The 25,696-nt window shown below is 40.5% G+C and overlaps 1 protein-coding gene across 3 annotated transcripts in view; it reads left to right on the top strand.

The window, feature by feature from the left end:
• ADAMTS12 (ADAM metallopeptidase with thrombospondin type 1 motif 12) overlaps positions 1-25,696 on the top strand; it is a 314,813-nt gene that overhangs the window by 223,766 nt on the left and 65,351 nt on the right. For all 3 annotated transcript variants that reach the window (XM_001498142.6, XM_070246349.1, XM_070246350.1), the window contains 3 exons: positions 2,724-2,844; positions 8,483-8,727; positions 10,554-10,692. In XM_001498142.6, the coding sequence (XP_001498192.3) occupies positions 2,724-2,844; positions 8,483-8,727; positions 10,554-10,692 (505 nt within the window). The remainder of the gene's footprint in view (positions 1-2,723; positions 2,845-8,482; positions 8,728-10,553; positions 10,693-25,696) is intronic.

A 25,696-nucleotide genomic window follows, 5' to 3' on the forward strand; every position in this document is an offset into this window, starting at 1 on the left:
ATAGCCAACATATGGAAACAACCCAAATGTCCATGAACAAATGAATGGCTAAAGAAAATGTGGTATATGCATACCATGGAATGTTATTCAACTTTAAAAAAGAGGGAAATCTTGCCAGATGTGACAACATAGAAGAGCAGGGATGACATTATGTTAAGTGAAAGAAGCCAATCATGGAAGGACAAATGCTGCATATTTATACTTGTATGAGAATCTAAAATGGTCAAAATCATAGAAGCAGAGAATAGAATGGTGGTTGCCAAGGGCTGAGGGGAGGGAACAATAGAGAGAACTATTGAATGATTAGAGAGTTTTAGTGTAAGATGAGTAAGTCCTGGAGATCTGCTGTACAGCATAGTGCCTATGGTTAACAATACTGTTATTGTGCGCTTAAAAATGTGTTAAGATGGTAGATCTCATCTTAAGTGTTCTTACGTAACAAACACAAAAAGAGGGACACAAGGAGGTAATGGATATGTCTATTACCTTGATTGTGGTCATGGTTTCACAGGTGTCTGTGTAAGTCCAATCTCATCAAGTTGTACACGTTAAATATGTACAGTATTTTGTATATCAGCTATACCTCAATAAAGCTGCTTTTTAAAGAAAGAAAGGATGATATCATGGGAAATTAAAGTGGTTTTCTTTTTTTTTTCAAAACTGCTTCCCCATGAGGTGCTGTCTGGCATCATAAGAGTCACATCAGAGGAGAGCCATGCTGGCACCGTTGTCCACATTTGGTAGCAGTAGCAGAGCCACCTCTTCAGTGCTTTCTGCTGAAGGCAGAAAGACAATCTTGTCGTGGGCCCTGTTGCCAGAGAACATTGCATAAAAGAGGAGAGTGACATTTGTTTATTTCCCTTGAGAGCCACTATGTTTGATGAGTGACAAGGACTGGCTGGTGCCTTCATGGGCCTTCTGTTATATACTTCATTCAGAGTTGATTGTACTGTGTGCAGCTGATGGCGGAAGCAATGGGGTGAAGTCTCCATAAGAACTCATTTAATATGCTGTGGGACAGCCTACTGGGGACGTGTGTGCCTTCTTCCCCAGCCCTGTATGCAGGCAAATATTACTAGAGAAGAAAGGCGGGCTCAAGGAATTTGTTTTTCTAGCTTTCTTTCCTTTATTCTTCACATTTTTTATCTATCCCCTTTTGATAGAGATTTTTAAAAACACTTTCAAATTAATATGTCTCAGAGCAAGTTTCCCTGGCTCATTCCAAAGCAGTGAAGGAATGAAGGTCACTGGGAATATAATTTGTAAAGGTCAGCTTATTAGAGGATGCTCAAGCTTGACATAAACATATCACTGGAGAAAGTTTGGCATTTTACTCATAACGGCTGAAGGCACGCATCCAGGCAATTTCTTTTCTTTCTGTTGTGATTAGCATGATTAAGTTGTTTTTCTTTTTTTAATCTCTTAGCACTTTTTTTTTTCCCCCCAAATGGATCAAGTAGCATAGTCTTTGGACCTAAAGGAAATTAGAGATGATTAACCTGAGGAATGGAGCTGTTTTCTGTCAATGGACATTCATTCTCTATTTAGCTCATGGAAGGTATATTTAAAGGGAACTGTTCTTCCCTTCAGTAGATTTGAGGTGGCTTTAAAATAAGAAAGGAAATTATCTTTGAGAGAGAAAAAAAAAATACCTGGCCACAACTCTTCCCGAACAGGAAAGAAAAATATGATTAATAGAATATGGTGTCATTTGCCCTTTTTCTTTTACTACTGAAATGTGATGAGGAGCACAGGCCTTGGAAGAAGGCAGGCAGCAGAGAAGCTCAGTTGAAATTCACGTTTCATGACTTTCAACCTAAGAGTCATGATTCTTTGGTATCTGATGCTACAGAACACCCAAGCTTAATTGCTCTCCTTTTCCAGAATTGGAATTTTAGTGTGGGAAAGACTTGGTCATATTGATGACTGAGGGGAAGGAAGCCCTTGGAAGGGAGAGATGATGATTCAGGAAGACCAATGGACAGAACACTGGGAAGGGATCAGGTCCAGAGCACAGGAGCAAGATTAGGTCTTGGCTCAGAGACAGAACAGCCAGTTCTTCCTCTGCAGCTGGAGGGAAAGTCAGGATGGCTGAGACACGGCTAAGTGTGAAGTTCAGTAGGGGCTGGGTTATGGGAGGCTCTGAAGGGTCTGATGATGGATCTGCAGGTCAGAGATTTCATCCCTCATGGACAGGAGTAGTGTCAGCATTAAGCTTGCTTTTCTCTGATGGCTGCTGATTCACCTGCTGTCCTCAGACAGAAAACAGAGAGAATAATCCCAGTGAGGAATATAAAGGGGTTGAACAACCAAATTTTTGGTGGAGTAATTACATCACCCCTGAGAGATCTCAGTAGAGAGGAGGGGGCATGAGGTTTTCACATCTGAAAGGGACTTGATGCTCCATCAACTCTGCTTCCAAGACATTTCCATAATTAAATTTTTGGAACTGTGTTCAATTTTACCTCTGACTAATGAGAAATTGGAGACCCACTCAGTGTGTACCTTGTTCTCCTTTAAGCAAGTATTTTCGTTACAATCATTGGTGGATGCTTTGGTTATTCCTCTGGTTGCCACTAGGAAAGGAAACATTTATTTTTATATTTGCCCCCAGCCTGAGTGTCATCAAGAGCAAAGGGGGAAAAGAGAAGTCAGAAGTCCAAGGCAGGTGTGGCGTCTCCTGCCTGTGTCATTCATTCATCCTCAACCTCTCTTCCTTGCAGATGGTCGGCTGTGACTATGAGATCGATTCCAATGCCACGGAGGATCGCTGTGGTGTGTGCCTTGGGGACGGCTCTGCCTGCCAGACTGTGAGGAAGATGTTTAAACAGAAAGAAGGATCTGGTAACAAACAAATAAATAATTGAAGTGGCAGGGGACTGAGAATGGAGGGCAAGATTGATTATTTTCTTAAGCAGATTGTGACTTTCAAAGAATTCAAAGTGGAATATAGCCTTCACTACAAAAGGATAAGGGCTCCTTGGCAGTTTTAGGAGAGGGGTTGATTGCTAACCAATTACAGGAAGCATCAGATTGAACTGGATAGAGGTCTACATTGGCCTGGTGGCTGCCCACGGGAACAGGCGTAAGAGTGTGATCCCTGGAAGAGGATCACACTGAAGGCCCGTGGCATAGGAATGGACTGAGAAGTGGGGGAGAGAAGAGCTCAAAAGCTGGCTGAGAAGGATGAAGACACAAGGGCACATTCTCTAAGTGAGGGCAGAGAAGCCAGCAGTGGGTGTAAAGGCAGAAGAATCAGGGTGTACCTTCAGGACCAAAGGAGAGGTAAGGCAGGATTGCTTCAGCTAGCTTTTCTTCCCAATTTCTCCCTGTAAGGGGGGTCCCACCTAGTGGTCCCTTATGGCTCTCCAGGTGGCTTCTGCCACCTAACACCCACCTCCTTACCCACACTCTACTATTCCTTTCCCATGATTACCTTTTTGAGGTTTTTCCTTTATGCAGCTTTGAGCTGCATAAATCCTCAGGGAGTGGAGAGTCCACCCTCACCCAAATCAGCTATGACTCCTGCAGATTTGTCTCCAGTTAAAATAGTTCTCGTGGTCCCTTGGTGCCAGCAAGGAGCTGTAGATGTAGTCATCACTTGCGGCTCCTTTGGGGAGGTGGGGTCACCTTAATTCTCTGGATTCCAAAGAGATGCAGGTCTGGGAGGTGGGAGTCCAGTGTGCACACTGAGGTAGGGCCTGAGGGGTGACGCCTCAGGTAGGTGAGGTAGGGTGAGGGGCACAGGAAGTGATAGGGGCCCTTCCAGATATACTGGGGCACTGTTTGCCTGGGTTCTGGCAAAGCAGCATCTCTGTCCTAAATATGCTTACCAGCCAGGACGAGTTACTACATATGATCCTGAGAACATCAGGTATGTTGATTAAATGACCTATTTTTCCCTAGGACACGTAACAGTGGGTAATCTAAATTTGTTTAATTTCCATCCCTATTGTTTGATCTTTGACTATTCAATTTATAAGGTTAAACTATAAAATGGAATGCTTGCTCTGCCCTTTAGAATTTTCACTAGAGGATTATATTTCATGTCCTTGATTAATAGCTTTATTATGCCTTAAACATATCCTTTGCATTACTCATTAGGGATGTGAGTGATAACCGAGTGTGCCTAAAGCTTATGATCATGCATCCGATGATAGTTAATGTTTATTCAGTCTTTACAAAGGTATTACGTAAATATTTTCTGTTATTTAGATGTGACCTTATTTACTTGAATTACAAAGTCACACTTAAAATCACATTTCTACATTTACCCTCAGTTTTATTTATCTGTGGCGATTCGTATCTTTGGCATCAGATATGCTGTACTCCTAACATTATGGTAACTCCTTTGAAAAGCAGAGTTTTCATTTTCAGATCTCTACCACTTAGTCTTTTAAGCCCTTAGGAAATCGGCCTTTAGTTCTGGGTCCTTGTCTCTGCTCTGGTTTCCGGGGGTTAAAGAAAAGGGACCAAAAGCGTCTTGAGCCTCCCTCCCACCCCCATGCCTGCCTCAGAAATCTCAGTACCTCTGGCCACACACCCACCACTGAGCATTTGGCATCCCTCATGCCTTTGTGTTTTCAGTTCTTTCTCCCATCTGCTGCCTAGAGGGCTTCTGGTGGCTCTTGGCACCCAGCGAGTGGTGTCAGCCTTAGACTGTTTGTTCCCTGACAGGTTCCTCAAAGTCCTCTGGCACCACCAGCCCCAGCACAATGGGGACATCCAGCGAGTGCTCACTCTAGACTCTGCAGCACCCAGTTAGGTGGTCTGTGTTCCACACACCCACGGGGCATTCACTGGGTCCTGCCTCTGCTTCGTGCCATTGTAAAGACCCAGGCTTCTACCACCCACCATGTGAATGAGGCCAAGAAGTGATGCAAAAATTTGTGAAATGAAGTAGGCCAATTAATGTGAGGGCCAAAGTCAAAAGAGGGAACTTACTTCCTTTCCTCGAAGACACCTGATATATAGTTGTTTTCTGTACTTATTTCTGTGCTATCTTGTATCACTGCCTTATTTCGCCTTATGTTTTATTCTTTTTCTCTAATGCAATTATAAATGAGGGTTGATTTGTCTTTTAGGCTTTGTCTTCACCCTGCCCAACCCCAAATCAGCAAATATGGTCTATATATATAGTAGGTATTCAATAAGCACTCATTTTCTTAAGGTTGATTCCACATTCCTTTGAAAATAAAGGACACCAAATCATTAACTGTTCTACAGTTATGTTGATGGAACATCTGTCAGACATTTTTTCTCCTTGATGTCCTGCCACTGGTTTAGCTGTAATGTCAAGTCTTTTGTAGTATGAATATTGTTACAATATTGTAATTGTAATATTGTAAACCCCAAATTGTAATATTAAGTTTGGGTCACTTTCTGATTCTTTGAGATCAAGATTATGTTTTCCTACTTCTGCTAATGCTAGTGGAAGTGGCTCACGTTTACTGGGGAAGATAGGAGAAGAGTGATTTGCTGAATGAAGATATTCTTCATTTTTATTACTTTGGAGATATTCTAACCAACCCTGTCAACCTTCCCTTTAACATAGAATAAATATCTCAATAACTCTCCACCCCTACAACCTTTTAATATGATTCTCATTTCTGTAAATAAGACCCATGAGGATGAGACATTCAAGGGGATTTTTTTCATCTATGTTCTACCAACCTCATTTTTTCATTAAAAACACTATCTTAGGAGTTGGTTGGCAACCCCTGGTCAGAGGTTTGTAGATTTTCCATCTAGCTGTGTGATGTGGCATAGATTTCTTCCTCTCTTGGGAACTCAATTTCCTAATTTTATAGATAAAGAGGTTGGTAGCCATTCCCTTCCATCTAAGTATCCATTAACAGTGGATTGGTTAAATAAATGGGTTTATGTCATTTTTGCAATTGTTGAAAGGCTCAAAAAATATGGAAAGATTTGTAAGATATATTAAATTTAAAAAGCAATAATTAGAATACTACCTAGGGTACGATCCCACTTGTTTAAAAAATTATGTGTATGTGTGCTTATACACGCAAAGAAAGATTTTGGAAGAGAATCCAAGAAACTTATAACTAATTATCTTTGGGACATAAGACTGGGGTGGAGGAAAATGGAAACTGTTACTTTTTATTTTACACTCCTCTCTGCTGTGGGCTTTTATTTGCGCACAAAGGAGTCTGGTAGATATGTTATGATGGTTCTTTTTAACTCCGAGTCACCATAAATTTATCCTTTGACTTTGACTTCTTTCTAGGTATTCTTTTGCAAATGTATATTGCAAATATGTATTACTTTTGTTCATAGTTAAATCTCCCTTGGTTTACATCTTCTGTCTACAAACTCTTCAAAAGCAGCTCTTATATTCACTGAAAGCTTTTATTTTAAATTTGATGTACCTCCCCTTTCAATTTGCAGAATCTGCCCATGATAAATATTTCTAACTTTGGATTTTCTCTCTTAAGTGAAAGGTAAAGCAAACTCTTTTAGTTTTTTTTTTCCATCTAGTTCTCATTGTTTTGTTCTTTGCTTGTTTTTAAACAAGGGATAAGGTGATTACTATAATACGTAATGCCAGTTAATTTTCCTGCATGAGTCCTGCTATGAGAAGGCATGCGACATCCTAAGTCAGAAAATGCCTGTGGGTAGCAACACTCCAAAGGCATTTTTAAGAACTGCATTCGCCTCAGTTACATGTGATAAATATTTTTCCTGAGCTAGTTATAAATGAGTAGTTTTAATCAACTGCCTCAGGCAAGTGTGCGAGGGCCAAATGGAATTTAATCAAGTACTGCAAGACCTACATTTTGGTTCTTCTGGATGGGAGCTGGCAGTTTGAAAAATGGGGCTGAGGCTGTGGTCTATACCCAGCTTCTGAGCAAATCACTCCCGCTGGCCAGCCCTAGGTTTTAGCTCCCAGGACCCCATGCTACTTTAGTGTCTGAGGGAGAGGGAGGAGTCAGGGCACTTTCGAGTGACAGAGATGTGGGTTTGCTTGTCAGGCCAAAAAACCTAGTGTACAGCCAGTGGAAAATGACTGGGGTGATCAGGGTCTTAAAACCAAGTTTTATATGGAAAGGTTAAAGAAATAAAGAATGTTGAGCTGAGAAAAGGGCAAAATGATCAAATATCTGCTCTGGGAGGGAGGTCAGACATCACCTCATTCAAGTCCCTTCATTGATGAACATTGCAAAAGCTCATTTGCAAGCCAGCCCTGATGGCCTAGTGGTTAAAGTTCAGCGCTTTCACCACTTGGTGGCCTGGGTTCACTTCCTCATTGTAGAACCACAACACCCATCTGTCAGTTGCCATGCTGTGGTGGTAGCTCACATTAAAGAACTAGAAGGACTTACAACAAGGATATACAACCAGGCACCGGGGTTTAGGGTGGAAAAAAAAAGAGGAGGATTGGCAACAGATGTTAGCTCAGGGCGAATAGTTCCCTACAAAAAAAAGAAGACCTCCAGGTGATTCTAAGAAAAGAAGAAGAGCTTATTTGCAACAATGCAGAAACTAGAACTCGAGAAGTGTTCTGACTCCCGTGCCCCAGGACTTCTTTGACAATGCCATCCCCAAAGTCTAGCTTCTTTTCATTCCGTCCCTTTTCTGAGGTGATGGTTCTTACGAAGCACAAATAGGATGAATGCATAAAGTGCTTAGCATAGAGTCTGGCAAAGAGAGGAGACCACTATGTGTTAATTCCTTTTCTCCCCACTATGTCTCCTACCACAACAACCAGTAAGCAAGGATATGTCTGTAGCTAGAACTAATCATCGTTTTTAAGTGGATGTCCTCTGTACTTTGTCAGAAGGTTGAATTAGAACACATGAGAGTAAAATATAAGTTCATGTTTCAGCAAAATATAAGAAAAAAACCTTTTCTAATAAATAGAATTGTCCAGCAATATAAAAAGCTGTGCTCAGAGCTGAGTTTCTCTTCACAAGCTGTATTCAAGAGCTCCAGGTGGCAATAGTTCTAAGATTCGCTCCAGGATTCTCTTAAGGCATTTAAGCTACGATTAAATTACTTCTAAATTTGCCTTGAACTTGCAGGCAATGAGGATAAGCAAAAAGATGTATCCAGTGCAATGTTTAGGAAGATTAATCTGATTGCAGCAACAATAGGGAAGCAGAAATGCTATTGAGAAACTAGCTAGGGGCTGTAAAATTTTAAACTACCAATATAAAATTATAGAAAACTAAATGCTGGATCAACTACAAAAGCATTTGAGTCCAGTCTGCATTTATATCACCTCTCCTTATGAAACTGTTTACATCCTGAGTCCTGATCAAGTCCTGAGAATTCTGCTCTTGACCAAGGTCTTTAAACTTCCCCCTAATTGGTGATTCTACCAGTCCCAGTGACCACCCAGGAGGAAGGCAAGGGGACTAAATGATGAGGATGCTGGGAAGAGGGTGAACAATGGGTCAGAAATAGATTGTGTTCGGCTCAGCTCTCATGCCTCTTTCATTATTCTATCTTCTCTCCTTAGGTTATGTTGACATTGGTCTAATTCCAAAAGGAGCAAGGGACATACGGATAATGGAGGTTGAGGGAGCTGGAAACTTCCTGGCCATCAGGAGTGAAGACCCTGAAAAATATTACCTCAATGGAGGATTTATTATTCAGTGGAATGGGAACTACAAGCTAGCAGGGACCATCTTTCAGTATGACAGGAAAGGAGACCTGGAGAAACTGATAGCCACAGGTCCCACCAATGAGTCAGTATGGATCCAGGTAATGCAGAAGGGAGGAAACTGCTGACATGTCTATTAGTTAGGATCTTTCTAATTTTCTTTTCCAAGGTATTTGCCAGGGAACAATTATTAAGAATACTTAAAACTTCTTTTAGCAAGGAACAAGGTGGGAAGCAAGATATTAGTTTGTGCATTAATCCTTTATTGCCTAGAAATTGTTGAAACCCTCATAATAAAATGTCAGGGGCCCTAAAACCATCCATTTGGAGGTTTGAGTTCAGTTTATAGTATGGTTGACACAGGCTGTTTATTTGAGGGTGATTGTTCCTCAGGTGTAGAAAGAATGCTATTAGTCTATGTCAGTGTGACATGAATTTCCAAGTAGCTTTTGTTGGGGAAGTGGGAGAATTCCCCCATTTTCCTTAAGGTTCTTATGGCATTGGGGTAGTGATTTGGGACTTCAGAGGGGAGGAAGAGAACTCAGATGGAAATGGAAAAGCCATGTTTGGTAAATAGAACTTGGATAAGAGTGGGCTTAGCAAGAATCCTCCCAGTCTACCCATAGCCAGACTGGGTTATGGTGATGGCCTGTCCTGGGGACAGGCCTTTATTTTAAATTTCTTTTAGGGAGTTACAGGGAGAAAGTCGAATATTCTTCCTGAGTCTTCTGAGTCTTTATTTTCTTCAGCTCGAAATAATCCACATACCAGCATGGTGCATCTTGGGGTGACCTGCCCTGAACCCCATCACTTTCCAGCAGTGGTGAGGATCTTACATGGGTCTTTCACCTGTTATTATGTGATTTTCCTTGGGCAAAAGATTTGACTTTGTGAAACTCTTGGAGGAGAGAGTGGTTAGTGTGTAGGATGTGCTCCTCAAAGGCATGTGCAATTTGTGTTTCATGTTGACAGAGAACTACAGAAAAGGAATGGAATAATTATACCAGTAGAGGCAAAACAGGTTGGGGATGACAGATGGGCCAAGAGAGAGTCAGATCTAACCACACTCAGAAGTTAGAGGGGGATCAAAGCTTGACAGCTATGATCCATAAATGTCAAGAGGCCTTACATCTTTCCTGCCCACATGAGAGAGGATTATTACGTATGGGAACCTGCAATCCCATGCAGCAACCAATCCTCCACCTCTAAGTTTAAGATGAATTCATTTTAAACGTGTGGCAAGTAGGTTGCCTGTAGAAGAGGGGTGTGAGGGGAAGATCTCAAGAGTAGTATGCCTTGGCCAAAACCCATGACCATTTTTATCCCAGAACTATACACTTTAAAGGAACTAATCAGCCCAGGAGCTAGAGAAGAGCATCATAAAGTAACAACAACAATAAAATTTAATGTTTATTGGGTGTCAACTACATGCCAAGCACTGTTCTAATCATATCATGTTACATTTATTTATTTGTTTAACACTCATAACAACCCTATTGGTCATACTATGATCCTCACTTTGTAGGAGGGAAAGTAAGGCACAAAGAGATTAAGTAATTACCCATAATTGCAAAGTTAGTAAAGTACACGAAGGCACAAGGTGACCTACCAGCCTATTGTTGGAAAGGACACTCCTCGCCATTTCCCCAAAGTAATTTGCATATGATTAGACTACCCATGATTTCCCATGGGAATTCAGTCAAGCAATAACAGAATGGAGGAGATTAGAGATAGACAGAGATGTAAGTAGACGTACAGGTGCAAGTCGAGGCAGAGGTGGAGATGCGTCCATTTAATGGCACTGGTTCCAGTGCATGCCTCCATAGCTACTTCAACACGGTGGACATTATATGGTATTTTTACAGGACTGTGGTTTGCAGTATCAAGTCATGAAAGAGTTTGACATGACTCCTTTCTTGCCTTTTAGCTTCTATTCCAGGTGACTAACCCTGGCATCAAGTATGAGTACACCATCCGGAAAGATGGCCTTGACAATGATGTGGAGAAGCTGGTGTACTTCTGGCAGTATGGCCACTGGACAGAGTGCAGTGTGACGTGTGGGACAGGTGAGAAACAGCTTCTCTCACTAGGAACCCATGTCAGCATCAGAATGGGCCATGGAGGCAGTCTAAGCCCGTGGTTTGCCTTCTGTGCCCGTGGGTCTGCAGGGTCCCACAGAGATGGCCCAGAGGCCTCTGTGGGGAATGACTGTGTGGTCATGTTCTAAAGAGAGAGGCAGTTTTTCTTTTGTCAGCTTTATATACTGGCATTCAGAAAGATTTTTTTTGAAGAAGGGGTTACATGTCTTTTAAAAAGCAAAACCGAAAGAGTTAAAAACCACTGCTCTGGTCGAGGACCTAAGGACCACAAAAGTCAAGCAACTGGCCCAAAGGCAGACTGTAAATCATGGCCGAATCCAAACCATAACCAGCCTCCTGATTCCCAGCCCAGAGTTCTTTCTCTGTGTCCAGTTTGCCAATTTTTCATATCTACTGGGACAGTAGTTTTCTTTCACAAAATCAGGCGTTGGATTGATTATTAGGACGGGATACGTTCTGCTACAGTAACTAAGAAATTGAAATCTTAGAAAGTCAACACAATGAAGGTTTATTTTTAACCCATTCGAAATCCGGTGCAGCTGGGTGGCCCTGCTTCATCTTGTCGCTAAGACATCTGAAATGCATGGCTTTCAGCTTACTGCAGAGGGGAAAACAGATATGGAAGAGGCAGACTGACTGTTATGAATGGCCTTGGCCTGGAAGTGACCCAAATGGTTCTGCTCATGTTTCACTGGTTGGCTTTAGTCCTGTGGGCACAATCTAACTGCAAAAAGAGGCTGGGAGCTGTAAAGGAGCCATGAACATCAGTAGAGACAGACCGTCTTCAGGTCTGGGCTAGATGAACTTTGGCAAGGCCTGTGAGGGCAGGGGTCGGGGCCTGTCAGGTCCATGGGGCTCTTCGTCCATTTGGGGGCTTTGATAGTGCCATATGACAAAGTCTCTGCCTTTCTTCTTCCTTTCAGATCATGTCTAAGTCTGTTCTGGAACTTTCTGCCTCTGGCCTGTAACTACTACCTATAAAACTAGGGCTGCTATAGGGTGAAGCACCAGAATCAGCAATGTAGCAAAGTACATAAAAGTGAAGGAGTGCGTGGCCAGAAGGACACGGTCTACCCCTCCACAGCCTTCCCTCTCACGTGCTTTGTCTCTGCACCACCTGTTCACTGGATCCTTCCGACCCCCCGCCCCCCGCCCCGGGAGGCAGTCGTTGGAAAGAGGTCCAGCGACAGACATTGAGTCATACCCCATTGACCTTAGAAACAATTTTTGTATTACCAACTTCTTTCTTTGCCTCCTTCAGCACAGAAAACCAAGGGTTAACTTTTAGAAATCACAGGAATCATGTGTTCATTTCAAAGTGTGTGATGTTTTGAAAAATCTTAAACCTCTGGAAATCGATCTAGGTCAGAGGTGCAATCTGTGGCAACAGCCATAAGTGGCATTAGTAAGAGTCGGTCCTGTTGTTCCCACTGCTGCCTCTAGCATTTCCAAATGTCCTGCCCCTACTGCCCAGGGAGGCTGGGCTCATGGAGAAGCAAAAGCCATTTAAGCAGAAAATAAGTGGTGAAAGTATTTCCCTGAGGAGCAGTTGTGAGGAAAATGAAGTTATCAGTTCTGTGGGTACGAATACTTTTTCCATTTCTCATCCTCTCTGTTCTCTTCTTTCAGTGAAATGTAGGTTTAAGCTTTAGGCTTATATTCTTTGTCCTGGGATACCAAGGAGTGGAATTCAGCCAGTCCTGCCGGGGCAGGGGCTGCTCAAGAAACAGGAGACATCCATCCGCCCTCTTCTATTTCAACAGGGGATTAACTCTTTGCATTACACATGCAGTATTTCAGAGCATGGAAATCAAGAGAAGTGGCTGATTTGTGTAGTGATCAAAAGGTACATCGGCAGTTAGCCAGGAAATGACACATCCTTACCAAATGTGAATCAGCCATTTGGTTTTAATGCAGCCTGAGCCTTTAGCAACACCTCTGCCTACCTGGGCTAACGTCATTCTGGTTATTAAACCTTAACTGGAACTATCAGGGAACTGTCACAGTGTCCACGTGCTCACCTGATGTCAGCCACACTGCCTACTGGAGTGACAGTGAGCTCTCTTATTCTGGCAGAGAAGACAGACAGCATATCTACTTCCACACTCTCATAGAGAATGAAATGCTAGTATGCACATAGGACACACGTTGCTAAATATAAAGACGGAAGACTACGTGAAACACTGACTCATTCGGCAATGTATTTTTATTTTAAGTTAAAACTTTCTATATTATAAAAGTAAATTAAATACATTACTGAAAAATTAAAAATAGAGAAAGTCAGCACCCTAACACATCTACTTTACGATTTTGCTTTATTGCCTTTCAATATTCTTTCTTTTAGTCATAGTTGTATATAGTTGTGTGTGTATGGATCTATTTATTTACATTTACACACATACGTTTTCACTTAACACTATAACATGGGTACATTTCCATGTGTTATTCTATCTTCGTAGCCATCGCTTTTATTATGGATGCATTGTGTTTCACTGACAAGACAAAGCAAAATTCTTTTAACCAATTCCTCATTGATCATCATCTTCCTTATTTATTTATTTATTTGCAGAAGATTAGCCCTGAGCTAATGTCTGCTGCCAATCCTCCTCTTTTTGTTGAGGAAGACTGGCCCTGAGCTAACATCTGTGTCCATCTTCCTCTACTTTATATGTGGGATGCCTGCCACAGCATGGCTTGACAAGCAGTGCATAGGTCCACTCCCAGGACCCGAACCAGCAAACCCAGGCCACCGAAGCAGACCGTGTGAACTTAACTGCTGCACCACTAGGCTGGCCTCGATCATCATCTTCTGATGAGTATCTTTGGGCTCACGTAAAGAAGGATCTTGTTAATGTTAATCTGTAGATGGACTTTTAAGGTTCAAAGAGTATAAATATTATGATACTGTTAAAAGCTAATTAGCAACTTGATTCCCATAGTAAAAGAGTTGCAAACTGGTAGTAGCCATCATTTTATTTCATTTATTTTGTTTTTACTGTTACTGTAGTATTTTAGTTTTACACTCTTTCACTGGGAAATATTTCAAATGTCCCAGCAAAATGGAGACCATAATAACAATTCCTATATACCAACCACTCAGCTTTATCAGATCTTACCATTATTCATGTTTGTTTCAATCTTCCTTTTTTAAAGAAAAAAAATTTCACAAATACACTTGAAGAGCGTTCCCTAACTCCACTCCCTGTCCTTTATCCCAGAGTTAACTAGGGTCATGAAACCACTGTGTATTATTCTCATGCATTTGAGAGGTTAAATGCTTTTATTATACATGTGTATAGCCATATACTTTATATAATATTGTTTCTCAGGCATTTAAGCTTTCTATAAATAGTATCGTACTGCATGTATCATTCCTCATCTTGCTGTTTTTACTCAGCGTTATGCTTTGAGATAAATCCACGCTGATGAAAGCAGCTCTAGTCCATTCACTTGAAGGGCTGCGTACGATTCCATTGTATGAATATACAGCCATTTATTTATACGTTTCACTATTTTGCAATTATAAACATTTCTGCAATGCTGTAATCAACACCTTATAATTATTGCCTTATTCCTTCAGTGTTTGAGCTTCTGTAATTTATGTACTTAGAAGTAGAATTCCTGGGTCATACAGTCTGTGCTTATCGTATGAGTCAATCAGTGAACTTAAAGGGCTGCCATGAAGTATTTTAAATTTTCTAGGGAAACGCAGAGAAATTTTAAAGGAAAACACAGCAGTATTTAACATCTCTTGGACTTCAGGTGAACTGCTAGCTTAAGGTAGTTCAAAGTTTCAAGACTCGACCACCCTACATTTCTTTCGATGACATCCTGTCTTTGTGCAGTACCTCGTGATAAAAATCAAGTACTCCGTGAAAATCAGTGCAGAACAGGAAATATGGTGTCTACTCTCATTCCAAGACTTTAAAAGTTATGCAGTGTCCAATGGATGGCACATCTCATTAGTAAGTTAATTTTTAAGTGAAACAAGAATATTATTATTTTTTTCAATGTGCTTGTTTTTTTTTTTTTTTTTCAGATGGCTACTAAGTGGTTAGGCCATCAATACTTATTAAGTTGGGACCTAACTCTTGACTGAATGGAACTATTAGGTGTTACATTTGGCCTAGAGTCACCAGGAAGAAATTACTAAAACCCTGAGGGTGCTGTGAACAGAGAAAGCAGAAGCCTTTGTTGTAGTCTTTGCTCGTCCTTTAAACTTGGTTTATGTTGTCTTACTTACATTAAGCAGAACTCATGTTAATCAGAAGTGTTATAATTTTAGTATAATCAATTTCATCAATTTTCCCTTCATAGTCTGCTTTTGGTTCTTAACTGCAAATACTCTCCTATCCCAAAGTCGTGATGACACTGTATTTTCTTCTAAAAGTTTTAATATTTTTAATTTTACTTAAGGAGTTTAAACCACCTAAATTTACTTTTGTGTGTAGTATAAAGTAAGGACCTAATTTCTTGATGAATAATTAGCTATTCCAACCAAATTTACTGACTAGAACAGCCCCTGCTCCTTGGCGTCTGTCAAGTTTGCTTAGAGATGTGAGTCTGTTTCCCAGCTCCTATCCTGTTCCATGGATTTAGTTCTCTGATTTCTACAGCTTTATAAGAAGTGCTCTTAAAATTCCCCAAGTTCTTTCTCTTCAGCATCTGCTTACCTATTCTTGGCCTTTGCTTATTCGTTAGATTTTAGGGTCAATTTGTTGAATTCCAAGAAAATCCCAATTGGGATATTGGTTGGAATTGCATTTCATGTATAGGTTATTTATGTGAAGATTGATACCTTTTAAACAGTGAGTTTATCTGCGTATGAACACAGTATCTCTCTACTCAGGTTCTTTAAGAATTATTTGTTATTTTCTCCTTGGATAAGTATAAGAATGGTGTTGATTTTTGTACTTTAATTTTGTATCCAGCAACCATGCCAAACTCTACTATTAGTTCTCGATTTGTCAGTAGAGTTTCTCAAATTTTTGTATTGTTTAATAATAAGGAAAGTTTTATCTCCTTTCCAATCATTTTGCCTCGTTTTTGTTTTTCTGGATTCATTGCACTGACTTGGGTTTCTAATACAATGCTGAATGGAATAGATGACAATAGATGATAAAGGGCATCTATCCCTTTCTCCTTAGTTTAACAGAAATGCTTCAGACGATCTTTATTAGGGAAAATAAGTTCCCTTCTATTCCTAGTTTATAACATCTTTCATTATAATTGAGTAGTGAATCTGCCCAATATTTTTCTGCATCTACTGAGATGGTCGTTTAGTTTTTCTGCATTAATCTACTAATTTGATTATTCCATGAATATATTTTCCACTACTGAACTGTACTGGCATTACTTAGATAAAGTCTACTTAATATGATATAAATTTGTATGTATATTACATACACTATTGATTGCTCATATTTTATTTAGGACCTTTGTATCTACATTCATGAATGTGATCTGTCTTTAATATTCTCTTCTGGTACTCTTCTTGCCCAGTTTGGGTGTCAAAGTTATACTAGCCTCATAAATGAGTTGAGTTACTTTCCCTCTTTTTTTTTTCTCTGCAACTTTGCATAAAATAAAAATAACAGCAGTTTGTGTACATTGCTGTCCTTGCTTCCCAAGATATTTTCCCACTGCTTCTACCTGGGTTAGCTGAGGAAAATTCTTCCCTTCGTGCTCCTGTCCTCACGTAGGACCCTCACATGAGTTAAAAGGTAGGTTGCCCACAGGTCAAGTAGTTAGAGTGGGCATGGTGTGGTCTGTGCATGAAGGCAGCTCATCCTCAGTCTTTCTCCACATTTCTCCCTGGCCATATGGGTCAAAAGGTACTCCTTTTCCTTCCCACTTTGAGTTTTTCTCATTCGTTCACATTATTTTTTCTTCTGTTATTTCTTCTATTGAGGGATCAGCACCTTCCCTTAAAAATGCGGTCAGCTTTTTCCTGCAATTGTATAAAATTTTGACCAGCCCCATGACCTCCTTCTTCACTCTTAAGTAATAGATAATCCTATTGGTATGCCCTCATGGGTTAAGATCATGGACTCTGGAACCAGACTGTTCAGATTCAAATCCCAGCTTAGCCAGATTTTAACTTTGTAATTTGTGGAGCTTTTCTGTGCTGCAGGTTCTTCATCTATCAGGGCATTAATTCCATCGTGAGGGCCCTACCCTCATGACCTAATCCAACTTTAATTACCTCCCAAAGTCCCCACCTCCAATGCCATCACCTTGGTATTAGGGTTCAACCTCTGAATTTTGAGGGGACATCCAGTCCTTAGCACTGCCCTATCAAATTTATTTCATCCAGAGTGGATTCCTACTGTAATGATTTTGTTGCCTTTCTTAGCATAAAAATTTTTATGTATTTTGGAATTATAATTTACAGGCTTGATTTGAATGTGATTTCCTTTTAGTTTCTTTTTCTTTTTTCTCTTTCATGCCCTTTTCCTCCCTTCTTTCTCTGTGCACCCCACTCTTTCTAGTGTTTTTGCAGTTTTTCCCTGACCACGCTGTGAAGCTTCATTTCAGGACAGGACTTGTTCAGGTTGTTCAGAATTGCTGGCTCATAGTGACATTGAAGATATTTCAGAAATTGTCCTGGAGCCCGCAGGCAGCTTGGCGGAGTTCCTGGGTGAGAAGCTGAGTCCTTGTTTTGCCACCTTCCCAGGCCTGAAACTCATCAAGAGTTGGGGCTCTAAGAAGTTGGTGATGAGGGTGGTGTCATTCCCATTTCACGTGGAGCACTTGAAGTCCTCCAGCTTTGCTGGAGCTGAGCACGTGAGCACCACTGTCTGCTTCTGGCCAAGGTCTGCTCACCCTTTTGCAGGGATGTTTACCTACATTTTAGCATTTTATTTTTTCCTTTTTCTCCCCAAAGCCCCCCGGTACACAGCTGTATGTTCTTAGTTGTGGGTCCCTCTAACTGTGGCATGTGGCATGTGGGATGCCGCCTCAGCGTGGCTCAACGAGCAGTGCCATGTCCGCACCCAGGACCCGAACCAACGAAACACTGGGCCGCCCGCAGTGGAGTGCGCGAACTTAAACACTCGGCCACGGGGCCGACCCCTAGTTTTCTCTTTTTATATCTTTATATTTTATAATTGAATATTTTTTCTATATTTATATTTTACGTATTACTCTTGTGCATTTGGAGCAAAGGCTATTTAAGGATAAATTCACTAAGATGTTATTTTTTTAAGTTCGACTATTTAAAAATTTTTGTTATCTTTGTTCTAGATCAGAAATCCATAGGAATCATAGGAAACATTGGCAAGACAATATTGTAAATTTAGCTAATTGTCATCAAAGCCAGCTTATTTTCCACAGCCCACTTTTCAGAGGTAAAGAGGACTCTCAGAATATACCAGCGATGGTCCTCTCTCTGTGCCAGTCTCCATTCTTTTGTCTTCTCAGTCACGTTTGCTTTCACTCCTGCCTTGTCCATGGGGAGTGACTTTGGGGTGACTCTGGGGGAATTTAGGACTAGCTATCCCTGAGGAAAGGTGGAAAGGAATGCAATAACAAGTGCTACCATCCATTGCAGAAGGCTTTTTGGAAAATATTTACCTGAGTCACTCATCAAAAGATCAACCATGAAAGTTCAACCAATGGATTATCTGTAAAGAAACGGCTGCAGAAATGGCTTGACACAGAAATAAAAAATATTTTGGGAAAACTCAAGATCACTATCATAATAATGTAAAAGCCACAAAATATTTTGGGAAAACTCAAGATCACTATCATAATAATGTAAAAGCCACAAAATATTTTGGGAAAACTCAAGATCACTATCATAATAATGTAAAAGCCACATTTTCACCCCATTGCACCCCAGGTCCTGCAGAACTCTGTCAGTTGTAATACATTCTAAACAAAATTTCCTGTGTCCTATAAAAATTCACAGTAATGGCACTGTTGTTAGACAATGGGTCATCACTTCTGAATGTGGCCTTTGCCGATTGTGTGCTCTGTGGTCTCCTTTATTCTGTATTTTTAGGTCTATAAATATAACAGTGGCCTGCACAAAAGGGAGAACACTTTCTCCTGTCTTCTCTGGACTTCAAGTTTCCCTCCACCCCACTTGGCTGAATTCTCTCTGGGATTTAGTCATTGTCCCTTTGTTTAGGAACATTATGTTCTAGTAGGAAAAGGCAGATACTGAAAACTCCAGAGACCGTGCAAAGCTCGTGGAGATTGCTCCAGCTGTTCCAAGCTGTCTTAGAAACTAGATTGTGTTCGTTGGAAATAAATATGTAGAGAACAGATATTTGTGTTTACTGAAACTAATTCTTCTAGGGTTTATCTGACTGTATTCCCACTAAAAGTTCAAAGTGACCATATAGTTTGAGATACATCCACATAACCTTGAAAAAGCATGAGAATCATAAATAGGGGCACATATGCCACTCCGATCCTGATGTGTGACCGTAGACTGATGTTTAGAAGGCAAAATTCACTTCTTTGGAAAATCAGAATCAGATACTTTGACTTTTTAAAATTGCACTCATCTTGGTGCTAATCCATCTGGCTTTGTCCACTGTAATTGTCAGGTAGGATCGATCAAGTCCAGATATTGATCTCTAACAATATCTGAAAGGTTTTTTTTTAAGTGTGGGACTTCATAAAGATAATAGGAGGATTTGTTGAGATGGATTTAAGCATATGCTCTGGAATGAGGATTGTATAGTACTATATGAATAAGTATATAAAATAATCTACAAGTAATATACAGTGGAAACCTGATAACCTTCCAGTTGTTCTTCGCTAATGAACTAATGAGAACCCTTAGCCAGAGTAGCTAACTTAACTATTTTTTAGTGATTGCCCTAGAGTTTGCAATATACATTTATAGCTAATCCAGAACCACTTTCAAATAACACCATACCAATTCACGGATATACGAGTATCTTGTAACAAGAAAATAATTCTAGTTCTTTCCTCCTATCCCTTGTATTGTTGCTGTCATTCATTTCACTTTTATATAAGCATACATAAGCATATATATATGTATGATATATACATAAGCATGCATGATCAAATATATTCTTGGCATTATTATTTTGTACAAACTATTATCTGTTTGATCAATTCAGAGTAAGAAAAATGAAGTTTTTATTTAAACTTCACCTATTGCTTCTTCAATGCTTTTCATTTCTCTACATAGATCCAAGGTTCTGACCTATATTATTTTCCTTCTCTCTAAAGAACTTCTTTCAAGATTTCTTGCACAGCAGGTCTACTGGCAACAAATTCTTTCAATTTTTGTTTGTCTGAGAAAGTTTTTCTTTCTCCTTCACTTTTGAAAGATAATTTCACAGGGTGCAGGATTCTAAGTTGGTGGATTTTTTTTTCCTCAACGCTTTAAGTATTTCACTCCACTGTCTTCTTGCTCGCACCATTTTTGAGAAGTCAGATGTAATTCTTCGCCTTTTCCTCTGTAGGTAAGGGTTTTTTTTTTTCTTCTGGCTTCTTTTAGGATTTTTTTCTTTATCTTTGATAGTCTATAATGTGAAAATGATATGCCTAGGTGTAGTTTTTTTGACATTTATCCTGCTTGGTGTTTTCTGGGTTCATGGATCTGTGGTTTGGTATCTGACATTAATTTGGTGAAATTCTGGTTCCCATGGTGGTCCACTCATGAGTCTCTGCTCTGGGAAGTTGTCTTCACCTCTCTGTCTCTCCAGTTTGGGGACAACAGTTGGCCCTGTGCCCTCTCCTCTCTTGTATCCAAGAAGAACTGTTGATATTTCAGTCTGCTCAGCTTTTTACTTGTTGTAAGGATGGAGTGGCTACTTCCAAGTTCCTTACATGTGGAATCATTAATGGAATTCTTTCTAAGGTGCCTAATTTAATTGTCTCTTATTCCTCTGGTCTTCTCAGTCCCATCCCATTTGTACCACATGCAGCCAGCAGAGATTAGTTCCTCCCTTATTTCCAGGCTCTTGGTTTTGTTCTCTAGTAAAGTACTTTCTCAGGATTTCTCAGTTTGTTTCTACAAAGGCTTATTTTGGTCAGTGTGCCCTGTGCAGTGCTGACTGCCCGCTTTTCTTGTTAACCCGTGAGTTTCGTGAGATTTTGCAGGCCTCGGATTTTCTTTAAGTGTGTGCTTTGCCTGATTTGTACCCAGTAGCTGCAGAGGAGGAGTTATAAGCAGGAAGGGATACTTCTTGATTGTGCTAAATTTTGAAAATGGATCCTTCGTAGAACAGAACCTTGTCCTACCTAATTCCATTGGACGTTCTTAAACCACCAGCAGTGCTCCTATTTGAGCATTTCTTATGTTACACCTGACCATGACAGCCCATTTATGCAGTTAGTTCATTGGGAAAACTATTGGCTTTGAGTCTTACCAGTGTTCTAAGATGTGTGGGTTGCAGCAATGGATAATAACAAAATCAAACCTCATTAACTGATACCCAACTAATATTTGTAGTTGTTGAAATCAGTGTCAGTGTCCTTTCGAGCTAGGAAAAAAGTGAATTGTAAAAATGAGGGCTCAGTTGTGTGCAATAAGGATGTTGCATCATAGGAGTGTGAGGACTGGACGAGTTGGGTTTGCTCTATTCCCTGGTCTCAGAGTGTGAAGCCAATCTTAATGTCACAACATTCAGTAAGCAGAGTTGTGGAAGGAGTTAATGACCCATGATTGAGTAAGTGAGTTACAAGGAAGCTTCAGATTCAGTTTAAAAAATAATTCTCGGGGCTGGCCCCGTGGCCGAGTGGTTAAGCTCGCGCGCTCCGCTGCAGGCGGCCCAGTGTTTCGTTAGTTCGAATCCTGGGCGCGGACATGGCACTGCTCATCAGACCACGCTGAGGCAGCGTCCCACATGCCACAACTAGAATAACCCACAACGAAGAACAACGAAGAATACACAACTATGTACCGGGGTGGCTTTGGGGAGAAAAAGGAAAAAATAAAATCTTTAAAAAAAATAAATAAATAAATAATAATTCTCAAGGACCTGATATGCATTAAGCACTGTGCCAGGACTCAGGGTACATCATCTCAGGATACATCACATACATGTCAAGGTACATACATCATTTTTATCCTCACAACAAGCTGATAGTATAGTCTCATGAGGTTGAAGACAAGGAAAACGAAGCTGAAGAAGGGTGGGAAGATTGCCCAAGGCTACTCAGCAACTAAGTGTTGAAAGTAAGAATCAAAATCTTTTCTGATTCCGATGGTGTCGTTGTTAGTGTTGATGTTGTGGTTGTTGTTGAACACACTTCAGTGTGTTTGAGCTCTTGTAGTGGTGAGACTTAAGTTCTTCTTGACTGAGCCCTCATTATGAAGCATAGATCTGAACTCATTGACCAAGGAAATCAAAGATGAAGGGGCCAAGGAGCAAGAAAAAACGAGGTAAATATTTAGTGGGAACTGAAATTGAAAGTCAGTAGAGTGAGGGTAGACTTGTCAACAGGACAGATGGTTATACAACCCCTGCTCGTCCCTTCTTCTTGTGAAGTTAATGTAATTTCTGTCTATTTAGGGGGATTTTAGTGACAGTGCCCAAAACTGATTCACAGAATTGTTATCTTACATTATAAAAATCAATGTTATATCCAATTTTAGGAAAAGTATAATTTATGTGCTAATGTAAAGTTTAACTTGTATTGCCTAACTTGTACTTACTTAAATGGTTATAAAGAAAAAACCTTGTTCTTTGTCAGTATTTTAAAGACTGGGTATTCAGTACTCTGAATCTCTTTCAGATGATGTGGTTAAATATTCAGTGCCTTAAGTATCTTTGATCTTAAGTTTAACAATAATAGAAAATGTATTTTTTTGCCATAGGTCATTACAATGAGCTAAGTTTTCAGTTGTTTTCTATATATCCTTCCTATATTGAATTTTTGAGTCAGGAAAATCTTTTTTTTTTTTAATTTTTTTCCCCAAATCCCCCCAGAATATAGTTGTATATTTTAGTTGTGGTTCCTTCTAGTTGTGGCGGAGTCAGGAAAATCTTATATGAACTAAATTAACCATATAACACTCCCTCTATTTTATGGTCTCAATATTATATTGAGAATATGAAGAGCTATGTCATTGTTTTGTTTTCTTTTTGGACATAAGGAACTTTACTTGTTCTTTATCTCAAAGCATAATTTCCACTTAAGATAATCAGATTTAAAGATGTATGAAGATAGCTGTTAAAAGTAAAGGCTCTTAATTGATCTTTCACTCCCAGTATCCAATAAGATTTACCAAGTATTTACAGCTGCATGGTGACATTTTCATTGCTACACAGAAAAAAGGAGTGAGAATCTCTCGAGGGGCTGGCCCAGCGGCATAGTGGTTAAGTTTGCATGCACCACTTTGGCAGCCTGAGGTTCACAGGTTCAGATCCCAGGGTACAGACCTACATGCACACTGCTCATCAAGCCATGCTGTGGTGGCATCCTGCGTACAAAATAGAGGAAGATTGGCAACATATGTTAGCTCAGGGCCAATATTCCTCACACACACACACACACACACACAAATCCCCTGAAAATAACATTTTTAATTTGATTCTCATATGTTTTGGAGTGTGATTGATTTCTACTTAATGTCCTTTTCAAGTAAATACTTCCAGATAAGCAGCTAACTTAGTGCTGTGATAAAATATTGATTAACTGGCCTGTTTAATTAATTAAAATTTCTTTTGGGGCTGTGTTCAGTGTGTAGGAGAAAGATACAAAAGGCAAACCAAATTAAACACCAATATCATTTTTTTTCCTTTAATTTCCAGGAAAAGGTCTAGGTCATATAGATTGAGCTTAATCTCTTACACTTTCTGTGTTTGCATTGTTACATCATGATCCCTGCCCTTAAAAGGATGGCCTGATTCTAACCCCCTCTGTAGAGGTATTACAATAGCCTATGTCAAAGAAAGATTCTGTTATTCCAGCAATTGGTTTACAGAGTTAATTAATGAGTATGTCGCTCAAGATTAATAGTTGAGTTTTTACTGCAAAGGAGCCGTTATCAATCAGAGTCCCCTACAGGAAACATATGGCACACCCAAATTGAACTTGGCTACTTTCAAAGGTGTAGGTAGGGTTTAGGGAAACTAAGAAAGGTAATCCATTACCCCTGCCCATTAACAGTGAGGGTGGGGCGAACTGAGGCTACTGTGGCTGGGACTGAAGAAGTGAGGGGAGGGAGCAGTTATCCAAAGAAACAGTGTCTCCATTTCGCAAACCCAACTGGAAGCCACAGCAGTCCATAGGATCCACTTCCCAGAGTTCAGAGCAGGTGCAGAGTGGATCTGGAGTGACAAACAGAAGAAGTGTAGCACAGGAGAGGAGAAGATGAAAAATCAATATCAATAGTGTTTAGACTACTAGCAAACCAAGCTGGATTGCAGGTCTGGGTCTTGACTCGAGAACTGAAGAAGGCTAACATTTATTGAGTGCTGTTCCAGTTACTAATGCTATCTAACAAGCCAAGCTAAATTTAATATGGTAAAACAAGCCTCATTTTATTATGCTCATGGATTCTGTAGGTCGGAAATTTAGACAATGCACAATAGGGATGGCATGTCTCTGCTCCATGATGTTTGGCACCTGGCCTAGGAAGACTAGGATAGCTGGGGGTAACTCAAAGGCCTGAGGGCTGGAATCATCTGGAGGCTCCTTTACTCACATGACTGGCACCTGGGCTGGATGACTAAAGGCTGGGATCCTGTCAACTGGAGCGCCTGTACCTAGCCCCTCCAAGGGCATGGGCTTCTTACACCTTAGCAGCTGGAGAGTGCCGAGAGTGAGAGATCCGAAAGAATCAGATGCACATTGCATGACCCTTTATGACCTAGTCTCTGAACTCAAGCAACATCACTCCTGCATTTGGTCCAAGGCCAGAGTAACGAGACACCATGTCTTGATGGAGGGATGGCATGGTCCCATTGCAGAAGAGCATGCTGGGTGAGAGGTTATTGTTGCAGCCATCTTTGGAAAATACAACTTACCATGTACATATACCATATGCATGCCATAGAGATATGGCAATATGAACTAATATAATATAATGCATAATATAAGTCCAAATAATTTCCTAATTGTAAAATTATATTAACCAGAATCCTCTCATTACCCAAGGTTTCCAGCAACCAAACTTTAGCTTTGTCTCCCCTTCGTGGATTACAAATTTTAAAATGTAGAAGACACTTCCAGAGATCAACTAGCTCAGCTTCCTGCCCTCAAACAGTCGGAATGTCGTTGCTCTCATTTCTCTGCAGTTAGCCAAGAAACGGGTGGAAGGAAAAGTAGAGACCAGAACCAGGACTCTTGGCTTTTCTTTGTTTTATTTATTTAACCAGAAATTGGTAAAGGATGAAATTATTAATTAAATTTTTCCCAGTGAACACACAGCACCAGAACTGAGGAGGAAGCTCCTGGTCGGGTGTGGCATTCCTATAACATGGGGAAAGTCCACCTGCTGGGTTGGGGTTCCTTGTCAGAAGATTTGGACTTAGCTGTGTATCTGTCATGTGAGAACTCAAGGTCCAGGAGAATGGAAGATTAGTGTTCACCATGACCGTTAATTCAACAGGGAAACTCTGACACGTTGTTAATTTTCCTTTGCGCACTCAACTGTTAAGTGGTTGAAATGTTACCTATCTCTTCAAAAAGAATAAAATATTGTTTTATTTAACAGTAAAAATATTGCTGATTCATTGTAAAGGATTCACTTACTGTTTTGCAACTCCCTCTGACATTTTTAAATGGCAAGATGCCGTTTCTGGCATCTGGGTATGCGAGCCAGCCTGGGCGATTGGCTGGACCAAGTCCTTGGTCCAGCATGAGGTGACAAGTGGTAGGAGAGATGGCCCCATTGTGGGTCCTGCCAGCTCTGATGCTGTGGGGAATCCCCTCGATGTCTTTGATGCTAAACTGGGGAGGTGACCAGCTTTTTGGTGGACTCATGGCTTTTTCGTGGCCTCTTCAATTTTGGAGTTCTGTACACCAAGGAGCT

This window comes from Equus caballus, chromosome 21 (assembly GCF_041296265.1).
Source record: "Equus caballus isolate H_3958 breed thoroughbred chromosome 21, TB-T2T, whole genome shotgun sequence".
Classification (NCBI taxonomy): Eukaryota; Metazoa; Chordata; class Mammalia; order Perissodactyla; family Equidae; genus Equus; species Equus caballus.